The 23,191-nt window shown below is 38.4% G+C and overlaps 1 protein-coding gene and 1 long non-coding RNA gene across 12 annotated transcripts in view; one reads left to right on the forward strand and one right to left on the reverse strand.

The window, feature by feature from the left end:
- Nucleotides 1–3,271: 3,271 nt before the first annotated feature.
- LOC139670121 (uncharacterized) lies at nucleotides 3,272–23,102 on the reverse strand. Of its 8 annotated transcripts, none has more exons than XR_011697402.1 (5): nucleotides 22,888–23,102; nucleotides 19,239–19,351; nucleotides 11,111–11,175; nucleotides 7,183–8,403; nucleotides 3,272–7,072 (listed from the first exon to the last, which is right to left on the reverse strand). It is a non-coding gene; the product is annotated as an uncharacterized lncRNA (long non-coding RNA). The 8 variants fall into 8 exon arrangements; XR_011697397.1 differs by having other exon boundaries at nucleotides 7,183–10,695; XR_011697401.1 differs by having other exon boundaries at nucleotides 7,183–7,770; nucleotides 8,271–11,175.
- SLC15A5 (solute carrier family 15 member 5) overlaps nucleotides 22,629–23,191 on the forward strand; it is a 33,284-nt gene continuing 32,721 nt past the window's right edge. For all 4 annotated transcript variants that reach the window (XM_071551375.1, XM_071551376.1, XM_071551377.1 and 1 more), the window contains exon 1: nucleotides 22,629–23,178. In XM_071551375.1, the coding sequence (XP_071407476.1) occupies nucleotides 22,809–23,178 (370 nt within the window). In that variant the 5' untranslated portion in view covers nucleotides 22,629–22,808. The remainder of the gene's footprint in view (nucleotides 23,179–23,191) is intronic.

The following is a 23,191-nucleotide window of genomic DNA, read 5'->3' on the forward strand; positions in this document are numbered from 1 at the left end:
CCAATGAAAAAGAAGATTCTTAGAGTGGGTGTTGAATGAGTAGGGCCTGTCTACAGCTTACCTCTCAGGAGTGTGTGATAGCAATGGCATATATTGTCTAAGAACTTTACCCTAAAATAGTTAGCGATAACTTACCAGAATAAACACTGATGGGACAAAGTTTCCCTCTAGGAAGTTGGTGCCAACTAGTAATTTTGGCATCTCTGATAAAGCAGCAAACTCCATTTTTGACTTCTGCACTTTTGTGCAGTAGTTTTAACAAAGAATACTGGGTGGCTGCCTGTGTAAATTTCTTGCACAATCAAAGTTCATTGTGTAACACTGGAAGAAAGGAAAACAGTATTGCATTGTAATGTCTTTCTGCAGAATGAGTGGTGCAAAAAAATGTATTAGCCAGAGGTTTTCTTAGAGCCTTTTCTCAGTTTGATTTACATATTGGGAATGTTGGAGGATTAAGAGAGGTTGTAAAAGATGTGGTTTAATTTCTCTGCTTTTTTCGTGGTACCAATGCTATAAATGTAGCATGCTTTATCAAAAATAACATTAGTATTGTTATTTGATGTTTTAACTGGAGCAGTAGCTATGTGTTCCAGTTTACCTACACATTTCAAAAGCACAAAATAAAAGTGAAAGCTGTCACAGCACCTAGAAGTGGATATACATGTTTAACTCAGCAATTGCATTTATGCCAATAATGTGTATATTGTGAAAAATTTAGACATGGCCATAATTCATTGCAGCATTCCGGCTTATTGGAGCAGGAATTTTTTTTCTAGTAGTTTAACAAGCAAGAACAAGAAATGGTGATGGAAAGATTCAAATGTTGTACATGCCGAGGTCTGATTATGTACTGCACAACCTAGTGATGATTCCTGTTACCTTTGTGGAAATACGTGAAAGGAACTACAGAGAGATTTGAGTAGTAGGAATTCAGGTATTTATGGAAACTACCTGTGTTGGCCTTATGGGCGCTGGGTGAGTTCAACTTTTCCCACACTGCTTATCTACTTCTTGCAACCTGCATGTGTTGTCTTACTCAACTCATCATGGCTGATTCTTGTGATCATGTTGCAAGTTGATACTTGATGTTTTTCCTGAAATCCAAGTCCTTCAGGCACATGAATCTGTGAGAATTTCTTTTGATAATCCTTTGTGCTAGTAGGGGAGGAGGGAGCTAAAAAATGTGGCCAAGTACAGCCCTAAAGGTCAAGCCAACAATACACATAACACAGAGAAACATAACTTCATTCAAAAAGGGAAAATCCATTAGAAGCATTTTCACTTGCAGACTTTGCTTTTTCTAGGCCTGATTTTTCTTTAAAACACTGGTGTACTTCCTGAATCAGTTCCTTTGGTTTTAGCTTGGGTCAAAGGTCTGCCAACTGTGTCCCCTTGTTTTTATTTTAATTAGAACATCTCTGATTCTCTGTTAAAACAGTATTTAAAAAATGCAAAGACTGCAAGGCCTACTTTTCTGCTCAGAACAGAGTGCCCTCACATCACATTGCTCTTAATGGAAATTAATTGTATAGTGCCTATAGACCTTGGAGCAGTTTTGCAGATATTAGATTCTTAGACATCTGTGGTGTTTTATTATTGATTAAAGAATGAGAGGAAGTCTCATGGCTTAAGACCTTGTACTGGGATTTATGAATTACTCTTTTTCCTATGTGACCCTTGGCAGGTCATTGAATCTGTCTTTCAGTTTCCCATGTGTGAAGCAGGGAATAATGATGATTTTCTGCTGCTGCTCTTTGTCCATCATGCCTACTTAAATAGTTCACTCTTTGGAACAGGACTTGTAACTTGCTAGTGCAAAGAAATTCCATTCTGAGGATCTGGAGCTGTAATACAAATAATTAATATCAGCATTAACCAGTCAAAGGTATTACATCCAAGATGCATTTGGCCTGAGGCTCACATAGTTCTTAAAATGATGGATTTTTAATTGATTATTTGGAATGAGACCTTTCCTCATATGAGCTAAATTGCTTAAGACCCACACACACTAGCTATATTTAGAGGTGAGGAGGTGGCAGAGTAATCCTTAAAGTGCTGCTTCTAATAACCCAGGTGAGTGACAGTCTATGAGTGCTGCCTCTTTTAAAGCAAACATGAGTCACAGCCCTCAGGCAGCAAACATGTGCAGGTTAGAAATTGTACTGAACTGTCCACATTCAAGAAGCAATGAAATACAGCCAAATTCATGAACATTTAATTTAATAATTTCAGGTTAGTACAACAGGGTAAGCATACAAATGGCTTGGCATCTATATCAACAAAATGAAAAATACTGTATGATCGGGATTTAAGGTAAGTCTGGAGTAAACAAGGCAATATCTTCATCCCATAGCACATGTTAATGCTTTCAGAAAGCATTCTGGAGAAACGACACCTTTATAAGAGTAAGATGATCTCCCAGTGTCCAAATCAAAGGCAAAATGGACACAGCCTTCTAGATGCATTGATACTTAGTTCTTGTTGAAGCAGACACCCTCTGCCTCCCAACTGGTTGTGTCCCAGGCATTTCTTTTCCCAAAGAATTGCTAGTACCATGAATGGCCTTTCTGTCTCTCAAAGTGTACATGCTGAAATTAATCTATGCCCTCAGAAACGGCCAGGGAGGTGCATGGGAGGAGTGAGTACCACCCCAGGCCTTTTCACATCTCTGACCAAAGATAAAATTTGCAGCAAAATAGGGAGAATCTGGTTTCCCAGTGGGGAAGGATATTGCTGGCTTCTTGAAAGATGCTTTATGCCACTTGTGCTCCTGAAGACAATGGATGCAATTGATTCCTATTCTGTGTCCTAAGCTTCTCACTGACCTAGGCACCAAGCCACATTGCACTGTTTCTTTTTCTGTGAGATTACCAAAGGCAAGCTCATCTCTGGGAATCCAAGTATTACCAGGAACTCCCACTGATGCAACAACTTTCTTTCATCATAAGCTGCAAAGTTAAAAATACACCTTGGTTGTCACTGCAGTAAGAGTGCTCGTTCAGGCTCTGGAATAGCTGCATCTTTGTTCCACTACATTCTCATTAATGAAGTAAATGGCTACAGGAAAAATGAAGCTAGTACTAACTACTTCCCTTCTTAAGATAGTTTCACTAGAAATCAAATATGTTCTTCTTCCCACTAATCATTGCCTTTTTTATTGGTTCCCATGTTTCATGTAGTAGAATTTGCATTGAGGAAGCATGAAGTTTGGCAGAAGACACAATACAGAGGCTTTGGTTCAGAAGTTCCTTTCCTCTTCACTTCCTTTAGAGAAAAGACAATACTGATTTTTTAGTTGCTTACCAGTTCTGTTTCTCAGCAATGAACCAGTGACAGATAAAAACTAGGCACAGTATTTGCTTAACAGCAAGTGCACGCCCAGCTCTGCTATGCGAATTCCTCATGTCAAAAATCAGTGGTTTTGCACCACAATAGCAATCAGTGCATTTTACAACATCTCCTGGACTTGAGAGAACTGATAGGTCTGGAAAATAAAGACCCATTACCATGTAGCAAGGATCTGGTAATGAAACATACTTGACTACCTGCAAACACGCCTTTGACTCTGACCCACTTTTTTGAGTAGTGTCTCATGTAATCCTTTGTCTTTTTAAGATTTATGTGTATAAATAACTGTGTAAACTTAATGTCTTTCATCAACATAAAAAGGCTGCCAAGTTTTGAAACTACCAGTATGTACTAAATATAAGGTTCATCTCATTCCTGGGGGTGTTTTACAGGCTAAGGTCAGCTTAATAGCAAGACTGAGAATTGGTAACAATGCAATGTGTAGTGTCTTGTGCCATATCTCTTTAACTGGAACTATTTTGTGCAAGTTATTGCCAAAGACTCAGATTTTTTTCTACTTTCAGAAGTTTCATAATTTCCACACCACTACAGTTAACCATTTAGTTGTGAACAACCAAATTAAACTATTCATTGTCTTACTCAGTTTAGACTGCTCAATTTACAGCTGTCAAATATCTGAAGTATAAAATTAAGTGTCTTTTCCCAACATTTTTTACTCAAAATTAGTAATTGTATAGATAATTTTCATTCCAGTCCCTTTTGGTATCTATCAAGTTCTTGGCTTCCAAGAGAAATTTGTATCAAAGTCCAATTATAAGTTGAGTAAAAAAATATTGTTTTTTCAGTGCTGGATTTTCTCCTTCCTAGTGCCATTGAGCTGAATTTGTCTTCTGATTCTGCATTAAGAGACAGTGAGAAAATAAGATTCCTATATCTTAGTTACTGATACACACTTTAAGGATTTTCCATTTATAAAGGACAGTCTTATTATCCTTGTTTAACTAATAGACAAGAATTTCAGGGTTGGTTGCAGTGATTAGCAGGTGCATCACACTTATGTTTTAAGCAGGTTTTTTCCTCCATAATATTTGCTACTTTCACAATCAACTTCCAAGAAAGGCTTTCCATCTGCTGCCTGTAATCCCTCACCTTACCTGCTATAGGGAACCCTTCCCTTGCAACCACACTAGCTCCAAAGTCAAATAGAAACAGTGAAAGATTCCTATTGATTGAAAAATGTCTGTAATCAGGTCATGGGGAAGTGCCATTTGAAGGGATAGCTTGCTTTCTTTTTCCCCCCCTTCAGCCTGTGATTTGACACCATTTCCAGATTGTTCAGTTTCTCTGCCCAGGATTTAGTTTTATTATTGTATGTAGAAAAAGTATAATATGCAAGGTTTCTCCTAAACCCAGGATTCTTTTGGTGCCTTCAAGTTTTTACTTAATAGGCTGTTGCCCTGAGTTGTAGGTTCTGTTGACTACAAGATCTAACTTGCTTTATTTGTCTGCCTCCATGTGCTGGTTTAAAGGTGAACCAGCAGGGGAAATGAACTCACCACGAGAGAGATTATAAGTCAGACCTAAAATTTAATAATAATATTACAATAACAACACTGACACAAAAGGGAAATTGCTTTCAACTCACAAAACCCCAGCAGTATAACCCAGTGTCCTGGGGCACAAACCCAAGGGGGTTTGTTTGCCCTTGTGCTGAGACCCCTGTGGTTCCCCCAAGTCCAGAGCAAAAGGAAAAGAAAAACCTGTTGGTGCAGGCGAGGGCTGTGGTATGGGCGAGAGTGGGGATCTCCTCCTGTCAAGGTCCTGCTGCTGCTCTGGATCCGACGAGAGGTTCCCGAGGTCTTCTTACCCACCACTTATGTACCCTCAGGGAGCACTCAGTCCCTCCCCCTGGGCGGCTCACACAATGGGTGATTAACTCTGGGAGCCAGGGGGTGTTGAGCTGTTGATGGCCCATTAGCAGCTCCGCCCCCCTCAGGCTGGGTGTGAAGGTGATAATGACTCCCTGGGCAGCTGCTGCTAATGGCCCATTGACCTTGGGGAATGAATAGAGGGGGTAGAATACACAGCTTTGATCACCCCCACACAGGGTTAGCTGGTCCCTCCTGCTGAACTAGGACACTCCACGATACAGGACATTAATGCTGAAATCATATCCCCTACAAACCATTAGTCTAATCAGTCCAACTCTTGAGGAAGCTGATAAATGAACAGTAATCTGAACCCCAGCCTCCGTTCAAGGTCCCTATGTCAAAAGGCTTTGGAGTTCATATCATTCCATGTAATGAGCTCTGCCCTGAAGGACAGAGAAAATATAGCTGATGAGTGTTTGAGATTCAGTCTCCTTCTGAACAGGATTGTGATTTTCCTGCTTTTCAGTAAAATACTTAAAAGCTAATTTAGTCAGTGTGTTGGTGGTGGTTAGATGTGGATGCTTGACCACTAAAAACTGAACTGGCAAGATACATGCTCCTTTCTCCTTAAAGTCACTTAAGAGAAGGGAAAGTGATTATCTAGAGTAAGCTGTCAACCTTTATGCCAGATTTCCTCCTGATATGATTTATAAAACAGCTAAGATAACCTCTGCGGGGGAGCTTTGCAATGGAAATAGCAAGTGATTTTTATTCTAATGAACATAACACTGTCACAAGTTTAAAGTTCAAATCTGAGGTACGAAGGTTTGGGGGAAAAAAAGAGCCCGTAAAATATGAATGTGACAGCATATATGTTCCTTTCCTGCACAATGTATGAAACAGGAGAAATAGGCAAACTTTATTTTCTAATGAGGTTTAAAATATTTTTCAGTTTTCATCAGGCAGAAGATCCTCAATACCAGGTGGGGGGGGGGGGGGTGTGGTTTGGTTTGGGGGGTTTTTTTTTGCTTCACAAGGCCCTTGATTAAGATGAGGCATTTTTCTCAGTGCAAGTTGTGCTGTGCCCTTTGGTCCTTCAGCATTGCAAAATGTCCTGTCACAACTGGCACTCAGTAAATAACCCTTTGTTGGCAGCTGCAGCCAAGAGGCAGAAAGCTGAATGGACTACAGGAATTTAAACTGCTGTAGAAGTCTTGTCCTGACCAGCATTTAAAAACACCAAATGAGGATTTATTTGAGGTCTTGTTTCTTTGACATTAAAAAGAACAAAATATTAAAAGAATCCCATTTTTGAGTATCTGACAGTTTTCATTGATATCTAGCTTTCTTCAGAACTGCTTTAAAAATAAAATCAGACCCTTTTCTAGAATCTGTTACATGCAAAACAACAACAAATTAGAAAGTTTATACACCAGTGGCAGGTTAACCTGCCCCTGAACTTGCCCAGCATATTTCTTATGATGAGAGCTGCATGAATGCAATTTAGGCAGTGAACCATAGTATCTGCAGGCTTGCTGGGGCTGATAGCTTTTCACTTTCCAGTTGGAATCTTTCTGTCTCAAGGCTAGAGTTGCACTAGATCCTTGCTATCACCTGAAGTAGAATGAATCAGCTGAGTAGAAAAGGAAAGTGAATTAAAACTTTAACAAAGCTCTAAAAACACTTAAAGTAATTCTGTTTATTAGCCTCACTTCCTGAAGGTAAATCTCACCTTGATGCTTTGTACTCGTAGGAAGCTCCCATGTTGTGCTAGCTTCTGGGCACACTGCCTCGTTGGAAAGGGTGTGGGACTCAGTAACATGTTGGTCTCCTCAGCGGCCCAGCCATTCCCAGCCAGATACAGAAGGGGACAACGTGCATGTGGCAAACTCCTGATTAGCGGAAACATGAAACTTTTCAGTGGAATATCAGTAGAATGATTATGACCTGGATGCAACATTGAATGTATCAGAAATTTTAAAAAAATAATAATAAAAATTACCTCCGCTGGTTTGGTAACGTTGTGTGAGTTGTACAAAAGGTGTTCACAGCCAGTAGGAATTCATGACACTGCCATGAACTTGCCTGCTATGGAGTCCTGCCATGCTGAAATTTGATAAGTAGCAGCAATGTGAATTTGATCCCATTATTTCTTCTCACACAAAAACTGTGTGCTTACAAAAAGGTACTGAATAGCCTGAAGATATAAGGAGTTAAAAAAAGAGGAAGTATAGTTATGTTTTCCAATGTGTCACATGATTGCATCTCACTTGTCTGTGTTGTGAAAACCAGGATATAGTATTAACTGCTTTCAATAAACAAAATGATGCTTGGGCAGTATTTTCTTAAGCCTTGTCTGCTTTGACTGATAGAAGAAAACTAAATCTCCAGGAAGCCCCAAAATCCCCTTTAAAGTTTTGGGGGAAAAAAAAGAAGGAAAATTAAGAAACCCTTTTATACTCGAGCTGTTCCCAAATGACAGACACTATCACGGTATTAGGAGGTTTCCATTTACTTTGGGAACCTGACTGCATATGGTGCCTACCTGACATTCAGGGATCAGCAGCCAGGTGGCAAGTAACCTGTCTCTCTGTGGCAAAAAAAAAAAAAAAATTGCACACGGAGTGAGGAACATGTAGCTCAATTTTTCCCAGATTAAACTCTTCTGAGATGCAGTCAGCACAGGTTTGGGTTAGGGGATACAGAAGCTGAGTATCACAGATTGTTGAAAAAATCAGGAAAACACTGGAAATTCTTTTTCTTTGTTTTTTCAGGAAAGTTTGAATTTCCACAGGGGAAATAAAATCAGTAATTTCTGACACATGCAAAGCATAGTATCACAAAAACTCCAAAGGTACTAAAAATAATCACCCTCTCTATTTTCCATTAGTAAGTGTCTGAATCTTTGTTGAAACTCTTACTGGCACACAGAGTTGCTAAATGCAGTATTTTGCCACCATCATGGGATGATTTATCCATGGAGTATAATTTTTTATGCAGTTGTTATAACCTCAAGTGGTAAATAAGGCTTTGTCTGTGCTCCAAAATTGTGCCACTTTAAATATACCGCTGTAATTAAAGTAATACAACCTGTTGCTTGTTGTTACAACCCTGTAAAACATCACTCAGTCATGTAGTTGTGCCTGTGTAGCGAGGGAAGCGTATCTGTGGTGATTTTGTCTTGCATTGCACACTGAAGTTTTTATTGGTGTTACAGTAACATCTAAAAGAAAAAAAGGCAACCAAAATATTATGCTGGAAAAGCTCTTGAGTGCAGATAAGGTCTAAATCAGAAAGATTGTGAGAACTTTCAGGTACAAACCCCATTTTCCTGTGGCCAGGGATAATGGTCGCAGATTGTAGGCTTCATTAATTATCATTAACGATTACAAGAGGCAAAAACATTTCACTATGACAGGAAAATACAAAGTTTCTGGCAGTAGCATCAGCAACCTTACCACTGAGCTTACCACTAATTTCTTAGTATCCAACTCTTGCACAGAGTAAGACCATTTCATGTTTTCTATGAGAAGTCACATTGTCACCCTATTATGATGTCACTCCTGAGAACTGAAGTCTGTACCATTGTAAAAAATTGCTACTTATCTGGCAATACTTGGAGTGCAGTATTTGCTGATTTCAAATAAGCAGTGAAAAACTATTCTTGCCAAAAGATTCCAATAAGGACTGCAGCTGGCTAAGGCTTATTTTAATGTCTGATTTCAAAAAAACAGATTCACTTAAATTAATTGACTTTTTGCAAGGCGGAGCAATTTAGAGAACATCTGGCTGGAAAACTTCTGTGGGTTCAGGATAGAAGTTATTCTCCCAACAAGACAAACATCAACATAATGTTCAGTATCAGTGACAGAAAGGCTTTAAATGGTGTGCCCCACACATCAAGCCGTGCTCTGACTGTCACACTGTTGAATATTTTGAAAATACTTCTTTTTTTTCTCCCCACCCATGTAAAATTTGTAATGGCTTTGAGTCATCCTTGTGTGAGTCATTATTTAAGATATTTAATTTTTCCTCTGATCTTATTTAGGTTTCTTCATTTCTATATTTGGCCCTGCTGTTAATTTGCAAGGGAGCCACAATTTCTCTGTAGCATAATTGACCCATCTCTAGCATGGCAAATAACATTCCCTGCCTATCTGACAGAAACGTGCCAGACTTAATTAGCAACAGACTATGTTTTCAGAAGTGACTAGTTAGAGACATTCTGTGAAAATTGACGCTCTTGACGACTCAGGTTGAGCCTCTGGATACACATTCACATTGGAAATTCACAAATAAGTTGTTGAAAAACAGTTGGTGAGCTGATAAGATGCATTTTAAGCACAGTGCTACATATAATAGCAAATGTGTTAATGGCTACTTTCGTACACATATTCTGAAACCTCTTTCTCTTATTCAGTGCCAAAGACTTGAAATCCTACCAACTCTTGGTTGATGTATTCCACTTCGTCTCACAGAGAAGGACAAATTCTGCCCATCCCACTGAGGGTAACCTACAAAATCCAGAAGTGAAACACACTATGGACTATGAGAAGAAAGAATTTTAAAACATCAGATTCGAGCTTAGATCTGCTCAGGATTTTGCAACTCCACAAAAATGTGCTTATGTGACTGTCAAAATCTTTTACTGTGAAAATTATATATTGTGGTTTCATCACCAAACTGGAAGCAGCAGCCACTTGCAGAGCACACACAGGTACTCTACAGCTGTTTCATGATGGATCTCTTGCTTGCTGACCTGATTTCAACTGGTGTTAACTCGACACAACACTGTAAACTTCTTCAGCTGATTAGAAAACATTCCTCTGAACTATGTGAACAAACATGACCTGCAAGCACTGTGTTGGAGATTATTTTATAAATGTAACATTTCTGCAGTGGGACAATATAACTATGCTATTTTTTTCCTCTGACAGCTGCCTGAATTTTAACAGTTAGTTGCAATCATATTAAACATCTCCCTGCCATTTTTTTTTAGCAGGAAGCATGATTCTTTTCTCTTGGAAGGAGCCAGACCAATTTATGTGCTCTATCATCCATAAGTAAATGTGAGAACTGATCTGAATTCAGTGTTTATTTTCATGTAGTACTGTGTGGTAATCTGAGAGACATAAACCCATTCCAAGTCTTCCATAGAATGTGAACTTCAAATTATGAAAAGACACTGGAACCTAAGATGCCTTCCTCATCCTCTGAAACACTTGCCAAACATGCTAAATAAGTAGCTGTTTTTAGCAACAATACATTCATCTGAAGTCTCTCCTTTGTGTGCCCTGCAAGGATTGTTGAGTTTGCAGCACTTGCATCTTCAGAAGAGTCCCTTTGCCCAGAGCATACTCCAGCTTCTCCTTGCTCGTAAGTGTGTGCCAAACTGTGGACAGCAAGTACATCTGTTGTTGCTGGGTTTAGTGCTTCTGGTCATCAGAAGCCACTGAGGCTTTGGGCACTAAAACATGAAGAAGGAAAACTCCATTTCCCAACTCTCCCAGATAGTCTGCAATGTGAAGAGGATTGAAAAATAATAAAAATACAACTTCATAAACTTAGTCAGTATTTCACGATTGTGTTTGTGGCAATTTTGGAAGGAGACACCAAATTTTTTAACCTCAAATCAATGGAAACGGCCATGCTGGTGTGTTCCATCTGTTCCACATTCTAGCTGTTGGCATGAGGATCCCAGGGCTTTAACTGAATAAAGAGATTAGGCTGTGGAACACCTGCTACTCCTGACTGGAAGGTGGTCCAGTCAGCAGGCATCCATGGCATTGGCACACAGCAAGACAGGAAAATCTTGTCTAAATCTGGCCTAACAAGCCTGAATCTGCTGGATTTTTGTTAATTTCTACCCACATAGGGTAATAGTTAAATTTTTAAAGAACTGGCATTTTCTAAGAAAAATAAATTCTCACCAGCTTCTGGGGGTTTTTATGTTTTCCTTTACCTCTTCATCCTCCTCAGAGAAAAGGCAGCAAAACTGTAGAAAGGGAGAATGAAGAAAAGGGTAGTGATAACAGAAAGAAGCCTGGAAGCAAACTGAAGAGGAACAATGATACAGAGATTTCAGTTCTGGCTGCTCTCTGTGGAGGAATAATATGAGACTGCAGGGATGGGGAAAAATGTAAATAAAGACCAGGTTAATTTGGAGATAAGTAAAAATAACAGATGGGCAGAGTGACAAAGAGGATGGGGTAGAAGTTATAGCAAAAAAAAAAAAGGTAGAGTCTGTAAGGAAAAAGTGGAAGCCAACCTGATTTCCTCAGCTTAGTTTAGGATTAGTGGTAGTCTGTAGTCCTACCCCTCTACTTCATCCCCTCCACACTTCCACACACAGCAAAAATTAAAGCAGAGTTTTAGAGAAACACTCATTTCACAGAATTATCCCCTGAGTAATTCCATCTTGTGCTTTGAGATTATTAGCAAATTTTATTTTTTAGTTAAAGACTATTCACAATTCAAGAGAAAAAAAAAAGACTGAACAGATTTGAACAGGTCATTCAAAGTTTAACACTTTCTATTTTTAAAGTATTTGTCTTAAAATTTACTGTTCTATCTAGAATGTCTGTGGTGTTTCTTTGGGAAAGGAACTGAAGGTAATTGTGTACAGCAGACAGAGAGGTACCATGCTAGTAAAAAACTAAATATGATCTTTACTAAAGCTCTGCCAGGTGCTGAGGTATCAGTTTCTTTTACATGTGTGTGGACAGATCTCTTGGGCCACTTCCAGACTTTTGTCTGTCACAACTGGAGGTCTTTCCTCTGAAATTGCTGCCCACTGTTACACATGGAGAAAGGCAAACATTTTGATGTATCACTGTCAAGCAGCGCAGCTTCTGTGGTCCCCTTACACATCACCTTGTGCTTCTTCTTCACCATTCCAACTCGGCCAGAGAAGCTGGTGAAGAAATTAGGGTGTTCTTGTGTTCTTTTCTTTTTCTGTCTGATGCTAGAGTTACAGCCAAAGCCTGGTTTGCATTCCTTCACCTCCATATCTTCTGCCATAAATATAATTGCTTGATGTAAGTCTTGCCTCATATTCCTATCTAAGATCTTCAAAAAGTTTGTCCAGGAGAAAGCAATAAAGAGGAAAGCTGAGAAACTCAAACATGGTTTTAGGTCAATGGGTACTAGGAATGTGACAAAACTTTACTGATGTACAAACACTTCTGTGTCTAATTGTAAAATGTGAAAACTTAATACCAAATTTATATCTCTATTATTCCCTTTCTGTATTTTATTTTTGTTTGGCTTTTCTTCCTGCAACAGTATCAATTATTTTTCAGTAGTGTCTTGCATCTCATTCTTTGTCATCTCTTTTTCAGTGCTACCCTTTTCTCTGCTAAACCATCAAAGATATTTTTGTTCTTTTACCTATTGTGGCAGAGTCTGTAAACACGACCTTAGAAAGAGAATTTCTAAGTGCAAGCATTTGTGATGCATTTGCACTAAAAGCTTTGAATTGCTATCTTTGATAAAGCTATTTGGTCTGATTATATTGTTTTGGAATCACACATTCAAGTGCACCTCTCTGAAAAAAATGAATTTTTCAAAATGTAGTCTATTGCATGTCTCAAAATGGAGGAGGATTATTTTTAAACATGGTGTAATCCATGTAAGCAATTGTATTTCTATCCTGAAATCCACACACCAGTAGTTAAGATTGAAATTTAAAGTCCAGTGTTTAAAAAACCAACAACTCCTAATCTTAAAGATATAGCAAATATAAACAAGACTTATAGTAATTATTCTAGTTTTCATTCTCTTAAATTGCTTTTGTGCTTTGAAGACTACACAGACAGATGTTGCAGTCAACTCTTGTACTGAACATGACAAGCGTTCTGCTTGAGCACTGAGTAGCAGGTGGAACAGCCACTAGTGGTTGTAGTGTGTTTTTTAAGTGGAAATTGAAAACTGTATTTCCAAATATAAATTCACATCTCACAGACTGAAATCTAGGTGAGAGTAACTGCACTTTTGGAAATTCAGGATGTCTTTAAAGAGCCATAAGTAGCCAGGGAAAAGTGCGTTCACATCATCAAATAGCAGAGGTCCAGAAGTACATGATGAATTGTTATCAATATTTGAGGCATGGGCAAACCTTCCCTTCATAAACCTTTGCAGCTGAAGGCATAACTACCCTGGGACAGACATCACAGCATCCACCCATTTCCTCAGTGGAAAGGATTATCTGAGCATTCTTTCAACTCTTTCAGCCAAAATCAACCAGGTTAAACAATAATTGAAGTTGAAAATGTTGATCTGGTGTATTTAAGTTGAAGTTAATTATGAGAGGGTTTTTCAGCTGCCATGTTCAATGGCAAGACATCCAGAGAAATTCAATATAGATGCCACCCACACTTACATGTTGCCAAAATATATTCCCTTGCTCTCACATGTCATTAGGGCAATCCAGTGAACACCCCCTGAGCCTGGTAATGTTTATTGATTTTCAAAAGCACCTTCTTGATGGAGCTGAGCACCCTCTATTGACAGTGTCAGTGGCCCTTTAAAATCATGCTTCTGCAATAATGATTCCTTAGCCATGTTGTCAAAAATACTTTTTTATAGCAGCACACTGATTTTATTCTCTACTAAGCTGGTATCTGGTGTTCCTCTACTTTTTCTGTGTGTTGATGGTTTTAAAACAAGGAACTGAACTGCTTTTAATAAAAAGCATACTTTCCTTGAAATGACAATATGTAACAGACACTAATCTGTCTTGTCTCCAGTAATAAATCAGTAGGATGTATGCTACCTTATCATACTTAGAGACAACTCAGGGTACTTTATGATAAGCTGCACAGGGGTTTATATTGTGTTTTATTCCAGCTAACTAATGAAAGAGAGAAAATGAGCAAATCCAAGGCTTCCTTCTCTTTCTGCCTATGTACAGTGTACTCAGCATCTCCATTGCAGCTCTTTCAAGGACTGTAGGAAGAAAACACTAGTTTGTATTCAGTAACAGTATTTTAGGACAGCATTAGCGAAACTCATAAACAATCATTTAAGGAGTTGGGTTATCTTGAAATCTAGAGATATCAGTGCCAGAAGATTGGTGTCTGGGTACTACACCCCATGCCTTTCCTTAGGCCCCAGGCAGCCATAGCTTTTGAGGATTGATAGGTTGTGAAGACTGGATATGCTGAACACTTTTGGTTAGACAAGTCATTCTTGCATTGAGACTCGTATCTGGACCAAGGATTCTGCCTTTTGCTGAGATTCCTATGTGCTACTGGACTAACATTTGGAGGCTGTAAAAGTCTTAGATACAGTGAGATATAAGCCTCTTTCTCAAACCTCTGGTTCCAGAAATACTGAAAAAACAAACAAGGAAGAGAAGATGGAGGGTATTTGGCCCATGCTACTGACTGAAAAATTTATGCTTTCCCAAGCACTGGCTGCTGTCCTTGGAATCTAAATAAAGCCATTTATTTCACCTGTTGCTTCATGCAGACTGTTCTTCCTGAAGCTGTGCATGGAATTCCACAGAATTATTACTAAAATAGTGATTGTTTGTCATCTACATTTGAAATCAGAATTCAGAAGAGCTGATTGGAACAAATTGTGTACACGTGTGGCTGCAGACCATTATGTTTCAAACAGCTCTGTAATGAGGATGGCCTTTAGCCACTTTATGGCCCTGCTATGCCACAAAGAGAGAAGATAAGCAGAAACAAGGCTGGTTACTTGGATGCATATATATCTACATCTAAATGCATCAAAGTAACATGATAAAATCCTTCTCAGCAGCAGAGAAACTCCTAATGACATACCTTTTTCAAATTAGGGATGAGGGATTTTATTCATTCAGAGGGATTTTAAATCTGGTATCCTTATTCATGTTTACTTTTCTTCATAAAGGTTTCAAAAGTTCAGCGAAAATAAATTAAGAGCTCAACCTGGATTGTCTTGTCTGTAGTATCCCAAGAGACCTTTGGTTTCTTATTTCCATAATTAAAAGTACAACTGCAGCTACATAATTACTCTTCCTTGTACTGGATTATATCCTAGCTATAGCATTTTGTAAAATTGATATCTTGGTAATTTGTTGTTCTGGGACACCTTTACAATAGTTAGATGCAGGTGACACAGAGCGCCTAATATAGTTTAGTGCCAGAGGTAAAAAGGAGCAACATGTGGCTTCTCACTTCAGAAGAAAGATGTGACTTCCACATTAAATGTCAAACATAAAGGAAAGCTAAAGGAGTGCTTGCACTTGGAAGATCTGGTGTGATCACACCAGGATCCGAACTTGGCCAGACTTGTTCAGACTCACAGTTTCAGTTCAGACCCACATCTAGAAGATACATCCTGAAGACCTTAGCAAAGGGGAAAATAATCATGTTTGAATACAAATTTTAAACCTGCCTGTCTTTATTGCAACAATAAGAGTTAATTTTGAAACAATTGTGTGGAAGATCACCTCCCTTAACCTGCTGGCCATGCTGACATCTTTCAATTCTGCCAGTTTCTCCTTCAGTCATGCCACAACAAGGGACTGTAAACAGGGTCTGTCATAACCTACACAGTTTTCAGCTTGTGTACATTCCAGTTTGAAGCTGAATAAATAAAATTATGTTACACTATTTCCTGTACCAGTTTACAGGGCAAAAATATGTATGAATAGATGAGGGAAATAAAGACGGGTTTAAGATTACTATCTGAAACTTCCTGACATAACTTTTATGTGATCAACTGTATATGAGAATTTTATATAGACAGACATGGGTTTCTCATGATCATTGGCCCATCCCATGAAAATTTGCGAGATTCCAGATATTATGCTGTGGGCAAAATTGAAAACTTTAAAGTATTACTTTTTCCTTTGTAAAAGGATGCTCTGCTGGCTCCAGCGTTCAGCTCTCATTTTCTACCACTGTCCTACATCCAATGGGCCAAACTGTTCTTTTCTCACATAGTGTGTTCTCTCTCCTGTCTGTTGAAGGCCATCTCCTATGTAGACATAATTAACTATTTATTGACATGGAGCCTTGCATTTGCCTCTTCTCAAATTCCAGGAGAGCAGCCCTAATCTCTAGGTTATAAAGTCAGCTTCTGTACACCTCACAAAGCTTTATATGATGTGTTACAGCTCCAGTAGGAGAGCTTAAGAGACGATCTGCACACTGCAGTGGTTGGAAAGCTCTTCTATGAGGTGGCAGATCTGCTGTCAGTCCCCCACTTTGATGAATACTCACTTCTCAAAACGATGCTGACACCTTTTTCTGGCTTCTCTGAAACTCGTTATGTTGGATCAGGGATGAATTTAGAGCAGAAATTCCACCACCACATAGTACTTCTATATGGATTTTAGAATACTATTCATAGTCTATTAAATGGACTTGAGTATAAATGAACTGTCACTATGGGAGAATAGTTGAAATCATCTTGGATGTACAGATAATATTGTCTCAACTGTGAAACCAGCTTTAGAATCTCATTTCAGCCTCTACCTAAAAATCTATATGTCAAAAGAAAATATCCTGAGTGTCACCTACAAACTATAACATGGCACAAAAAAGCCATCTTTCTATATGATCGAGCTACTTCTAATTTTCCCATTAGACCAAATGACATCATAGAGAATATTGGCCAACAACATGATATAAAACCATGCTATGCATTATGAAAAATAATTGTGATTCAATTACTACTGAATTATAAAAATGTCAGCTAGGTGCAATAAAGACAAAAGCCTTAGAACATATGATAAACTGCTTAGCATAGATAATTATATATGCTTTCACAAAATCCCCAAAATAAAACATGTGCAGTTTGAAGGAACAGAGTAATCATGCCAAAATAGTTCTCATTTATAGTAAAGGTTTGAGAATCAGCAATTTTAAAACCATCTCCCTGAAAAAAAATTATCAAAGAAAACTAGCTCTCATAGAGTGTAAAGTAAATTTCTCATTCATAGAGGGCATGCCTAGCAATTGGGCAAGAAACTGGTGGGGTTTTTTAACTCTGTCATTTTGCTTAGATTCTGATTTGCCAAAGTATTTTCTGCAGCTGCTCAGAATCACAGAATGGTTGAGGCTGGAAGGCACCTCTGACAACTGTCTAGTCTACCCCACCTACTCAAAGCAGTCACCAGCAGGTTGCTCAGCACTTTTCCAGTCAGGCTTTTAATATCTCCAAGAATGAAGACTCCACTCCATCCACTCTGAGCAACCTCTTTTCATGTTTGACAACCTCAGAAGTTTTTACTTAAATTGTGCTACCTGTGTTCTATTTGGTGCCCATTGCCTCTTGTCATGTTACCAGGCACCACTGAAGAGAGCCTGGCTCTGTCCTCTTTCCACCCTCCTTTCAAGTATTTTCATACATTAATAAGATCCGCCTGAGCCTTCTTTTCTCCAGGCTGAACAGTCCCAGCTCTCTCAGCCTCTGGTCACATGTGAGGTGCTTCAGTCCCCTCATCATTTTCATGGCATTTCACTGGAGTCACCCAGTATGTTCATGTCTTATACTTTCTTGTACTGGATTAGGTACTGTGGAAAAAGGTACAGAATTTTTGCTTCCTGTCAATTCTTGCTTTTGCCACACTTTGTGCTTAAGTAAGAGAAATAGAAAAAAAATTAAACAGTGGAAAATGTTGAACTCAGCAAGAAGTTAGTCTTTTGTAGGACATGCAGAGAAAAGAAAGCATTTAGAAGAGGTCCTATCTGCACTCTCCATCAGGATCTCTGGGGCATTCTTGAGAAAATGAAGAATCACAGAATCATAGAATATGCTGAGTTGGAAGTGACTCACAAAGATCATTGAGTCCAAATCCTGGCCCTGCACAGGACCATCCCCAAGAGTCACACCATGTGCCCAAGAGTATTGTCCAAAGACTTCTTGTGGTCTGTCAGGCTTTGTGTTGTGACCACTTCTAGTGCCCAACCACCCTCTGGGTGAAGAACCTTTCTCTAGTATCCAGTCTAAACCTCCCCTGACAAAATGGCTTTCCCAAATTATTTTTAATTATGATCACACAAGGAAAAAATAAATATGCTTCTTAAAATATAGCTTTCCCCTAAATTAAAAGTCTCACCATGGTCATTTACTTTCAAAGACAAAAGCTGCAATGGAATAAGACAGGCATTACATGCCTCCTGCAGCAATGCAGAAGCAGGTAAGTTTCCCAGTTACCTCTGGCTAAAGTGCTGAAAAATTTGCAAGAATACTTATCAAAGGGAGAATAAAAGTATTCAAAGGTCACGTGATACCATAATCCCAGAATTTCCCAGTGAATTTCTCATGTAATCAGTAATTCTGATAACTGCTTATTTCATATACTATTTTTCAGCCTTCAAAGTGGCCTTTTAAAACATTTAATACATCTTTATGAAATTTTATTTTAGTAGATTTAGTAACATAACAGATTGCACAAATTAGCCTTCTCAAACTCACAATGACTACATTTGAGATTCTTAATTGACCTTTTACATGATTCACAAAGCGTTTGGGTTTTGCATGCATTTGTTCTTCTGTGTGTAGTCAGAAAAACATTAGCCAGCATTTTTACTGATGTTGAAGTTTTTCAGAAGCATTACCAAGGGGTTTGAAATGCCGTGAACTCCAAAAGAAACACTGCTATATTCTGTCCCAGTACTGTTTCAAACCAGAGTATTCTGAGACCACAGTGACATGCAGTGCAGAAATCACTAAAATGGTTGTTTGAGGTAACATTTTAAATAGAAGTTCCATTATTCACCTGTGAAATAGGATATGGGGCATACAAAATAACACATTGCCCAAAGTCACACCTAAAAATGAAAAAAAGGGGACAAAGAAAGAACCAAAAAGTTAACAGAAAAAGATAAAATTCATAGTGGAAGCAAAATTTTTATAATTTTTTTTAACTATGAACCGGGTTTTTTTTACTCCAATTAAACTCTGTCCTTGTCGATATTTTAAAGTGCTGTGGCAGGTCATCTCCAACATGTGCAAGACCACAGCTTTTAGTATTTTTTATGTCTTGAAGGACTTGTAATTTGCATTTGTTGATTTTTTTCCCTAACTATATGAAGGAAAAAAAATGAGAGGATATACCTTACACAGAGTGCCCGAACCTTTCCCTGCTGGATGAAAGCAGTACAAGCAGTTCTTCAGAGAGCAGTGTCCCAGCTATGGAGCATCCCACAGGGGTCGGCTTCGTCTTGGAACTGCAATTATGTGCTACATTGAGCATCTCTCATACACAGAAGAGAAGTAAATAAAGCAGTGATTTTTAAAAGCATAAAGTCTGGTGTTAGCCTGTGCTGGTACCACATCTGTTTCTTCTATCACTAAGCTTGTAACTTCTAAACAGTCACCTGGAGCAAGACACTTGGTGCCAGAAGCATTCCTCCAAACTTGTCTTTGCAGCGTTTTCCTGCTTTCTCTCTTTTTGACACCCTGCTTTGAGCTGTGTTTCTTTAATGTGGCTGCCTGTTCAGGCTACCACCTTTGACCTGTGTTTACACCATCAGGCAGCAAACCCTAGGCATGTTTCCCCTGTTTGGCAATGCTCTCGCACAGAGCTTTTGCTCTGCGTTTCTTCTGTCTTTGAAATTGCAGTCGTCAGGTCAGTGGTCATTGAGTCAGCTTCTCAACCCTTGCAAGTTAATCAGAATCCTGAAGCTAACCAGAAAGATTTGACCCATGTAATTTTTTATCTGCAGTGTCAAAATTCTTGTGCTACATTGTCAGTCTTGTCCATGTTAATTATATTTCCACCCCAGATATTTAACAGGAACCACGGTCACTGTATGATGAAGGGTAGGTAGCAAATCTCACATGTTCTTTAAAAGAGTAAAACTGAATTAAATTTCCTAAAACATTAGAGAAACTGACTCTTCTGGAACATAAACAGAGGTTTAAAGGCTCTACTACCTTTTAGCCAGAAGACCTGTTGTGCTGGACACTGCCCAGTTCTGCCTCCTCAATTTCAGTAAACTACCCCTATAATAAAAGCACAGACATCTATCACTTGTCAGAGAGAATTAGTAAAAAAATTCAGTTCCAACCTGTTCAAATTAAAAACTTAGCCTAATGGCTAATAGGTTCTAGTATGGCAAGAAGTAATCTTTTACCTTGGGTGATAGGACGCCAAATAGTAACTTGTTTATTAATGGCCAGACCTCTAGTGAGCTGACATTGCCACATGAGAACAAGCATTTTTATAAATCTCTCTCCAAGATTTGACTGTTACATTTTCAGAGCTCTCATTTGAAGATTTGTTGTAAAAAATTTACAAAATCCTTACTGGAAGACAGAGGTACTGCCAGAAGGGCTGGATCTTGAAATATCAGTTAGTTTGTGCATCTGGTTTATAGGAGCTTCAGCATGTATAAAGCTCTGCATATGTTAATGCAAATAGCAGAGTTTTTCATCAGGCATTATGCAGTCCTATTACCTTTTGTAAGATTAGGCCAACTGAATGCCAGCTGCTTCAACCAGAATTCAGCTAAAATCATGTCAAGCAAATAAATTGACTATAATTGCTGCAAAAGTGATTTAAAAAAATAAATCAATAAAGATCACATTGTTATAGGAAGTTGTATATTCTCTGAGAACATTAATTCACATACTGACATATGACTATCATCACCACCACATCTGCATTAGTCACACGAAAAGGCAATTTAAGGTAACAATGACAATCACCCACTTCCTCCTCTGTAAGGCATTTATAAGGCTTAGTCAATTACTTCTTTTCCCCAGCTTGTAACCCAAAATTAAGCTAAATGAAGCCACATGAGTCCCAGCCAGTAGCCCTGCTCTATGTAGTGGTTCCCATTATATAATTCACTGTGAACTGCTAGCACCTATGAGAACAGGTAAACTGTATTCTAAAGGAAGGCAGACTATTTTACACTGAAATTTCTATGGGGGAAAGAGTGTATGTCTCCTTATGTTTTCTATCTAATGCTAAAAATGCAGTTGTATTTCCTTTAAAAAGAAAAAGAAAAATATCATTACTTTTGTGAACAGTTATATAAGAGTAGCTTCATGCAACAGAAGATGTATGCACCTCTGAGTTAAAATACTTTTGTCTGTCCTATTTGGACTTAGGATTGGCTTCCTTAGGCTTTGATGGAGAAACTAAGCTGAGTTATAAGTGGTTTCTACTTTGGATTTCTCTGGTTAGTTTGTCCAGATAAGAATCACTTTACTATCATGAATCAGAAGACAGAAATAGTTCCTGGAATGCTACAAGTTGCAGCTGTTTTCATGCTCAACTGATCATCTCTGAAAACTATAGGTTCTTTACTGTCTGAGTTCTTGCTTTAGATTTGTACTAAATTTAAAAGTGTGTTTTCCAGACTTGTTGTAGGGAATAATCTATTACTACTTCCATTTGAGCTTCAGAGTTTCTAGGCTTTGTGGTTGAATCAAAGTTTCTTTATTAATCTTGAAATCTGTCTTTACCCATGCTGGTTCCATACTATTGTTCTTCTCTTTTATGATGTAGAAGTTCTTATATTCTAAAGAGATCTGAAGAGGTAAAATGTGAGTAGTTATAAGCACAGGTGGAAAAAAACCACCAGAGCCTATGTCTCAAAAAATGCTTTCAGAGACATTGAAAGTTGTATTTAGGGAAACTGATCTGATTTACTGCTGCCTTGTAACATAAGTATGTATTTACATTTCTACAAAATAAATGATGAATGCTTCTCACTTGTAGTTGAAAGTATTTTGAACGGGTGTTAGTGATAATAATGAGCTCCACAAAATGAGGAAACTGATGAGGAAAATCAGCAAACTTCTTTGTGGATAAAGTAGCAGGAGCATTATAAAGCACTGTAAGTTTGGCTCTTCCTAATTTTCTTTCAAGGTTGTAATTACTTCTGTTTGACATGAGAGAACACATCCCCTGTGTCCCTCCCCCTCTGATGCATTCTAGCTACAGTGCAATATCTGCCTAGAGGCAGAATTTTGGTTTAGGTTGCTTCTAGATTCCTTTTTTCTTCTGCTAATAAATTCAACTTACTTTCTTTTAAAATTTGTTTTTATAACTTAAATGTAGTAGCATTACTTATTTTTATAATTATCTTTATCTGAATTCCAGCCAAAAAGAACAAGAAACATTATAATGATTGGATAATGTTAACCTTAAAAAAAAATCCTGTCTTTATCTACTTGCAGTTTTTCACTAGTTGCCTAGTTAAAGTATTAGATCATTTAATCCAAATTGTTTTCTCAATCTGTTGTTTGAATTCTGCTGAAAATGTTAGCTTTCATGTGTATTTAAACTCTTATCTTTAACATACTGATGGAGTTGCACATGCAGTATTGGATTCACATAATTTAATAGGTAATATAATTTTGGGGAAAAAAAATCTTGTTCACCTCCAAGTGAACTAATTAAGTACACTAATTATCTTCCTGAGTGTTGCTAAAATCAGAAGCTGAAATGTTCATATAGTTCCTTGATATTTTTTGTTTTAGAGGTTTCTTTAATACTCTTTGATCCTATATGTAATATCTCAAAAGTGACAGGTTCCCTAAGAAATTGTAGTAGGGAAGTGTGGAATTCAAAGCAAGAGTCTTACCAGTTTGTTAATTACATTGGAGGAGCACAGAAGTGTACCTGTAACATAAGCTGCTCTACTCAGCCATACTCACAAAAAGACAAGCATGCCTCATGCAGACAGAAGAGATGTGCAAGAGAAGGGATTTTTGAACCACATGGCTGACAAGGAGCAAAGACCCTTACCTGGGAGAAGAAACCATGATGGAAAACTGTCTCAGCCTGAGAAGAAACTCCAAGAGGCCATTTGTGTACTGCTGGTGGAGCTGTGTGAGAGATTCACGTTCTTTGGCATCGTGTGCAACATGATCCTTTTCTGCACTGTCAAGCTTGGCTATCGCAACTACCAGGCAGCCATTGTCAATATGAGCTTTGTAGGCACGTCCATGCTGACGCCAGTGCTGGTGGGTTGGCTTGCAGAATGCCTTGTGGGCAGGATCAAGCTTGTGTGCATCTGCATGTTTCTGCACTTCCTAGGTAGGTGACACCC

This window comes from Pithys albifrons, chromosome 3, assembly GCF_047495875.1.
Source record: "Pithys albifrons albifrons isolate INPA30051 chromosome 3, PitAlb_v1, whole genome shotgun sequence".
NCBI lineage: Eukaryota > Metazoa > Chordata > Aves > Passeriformes > Thamnophilidae > Pithys > Pithys albifrons.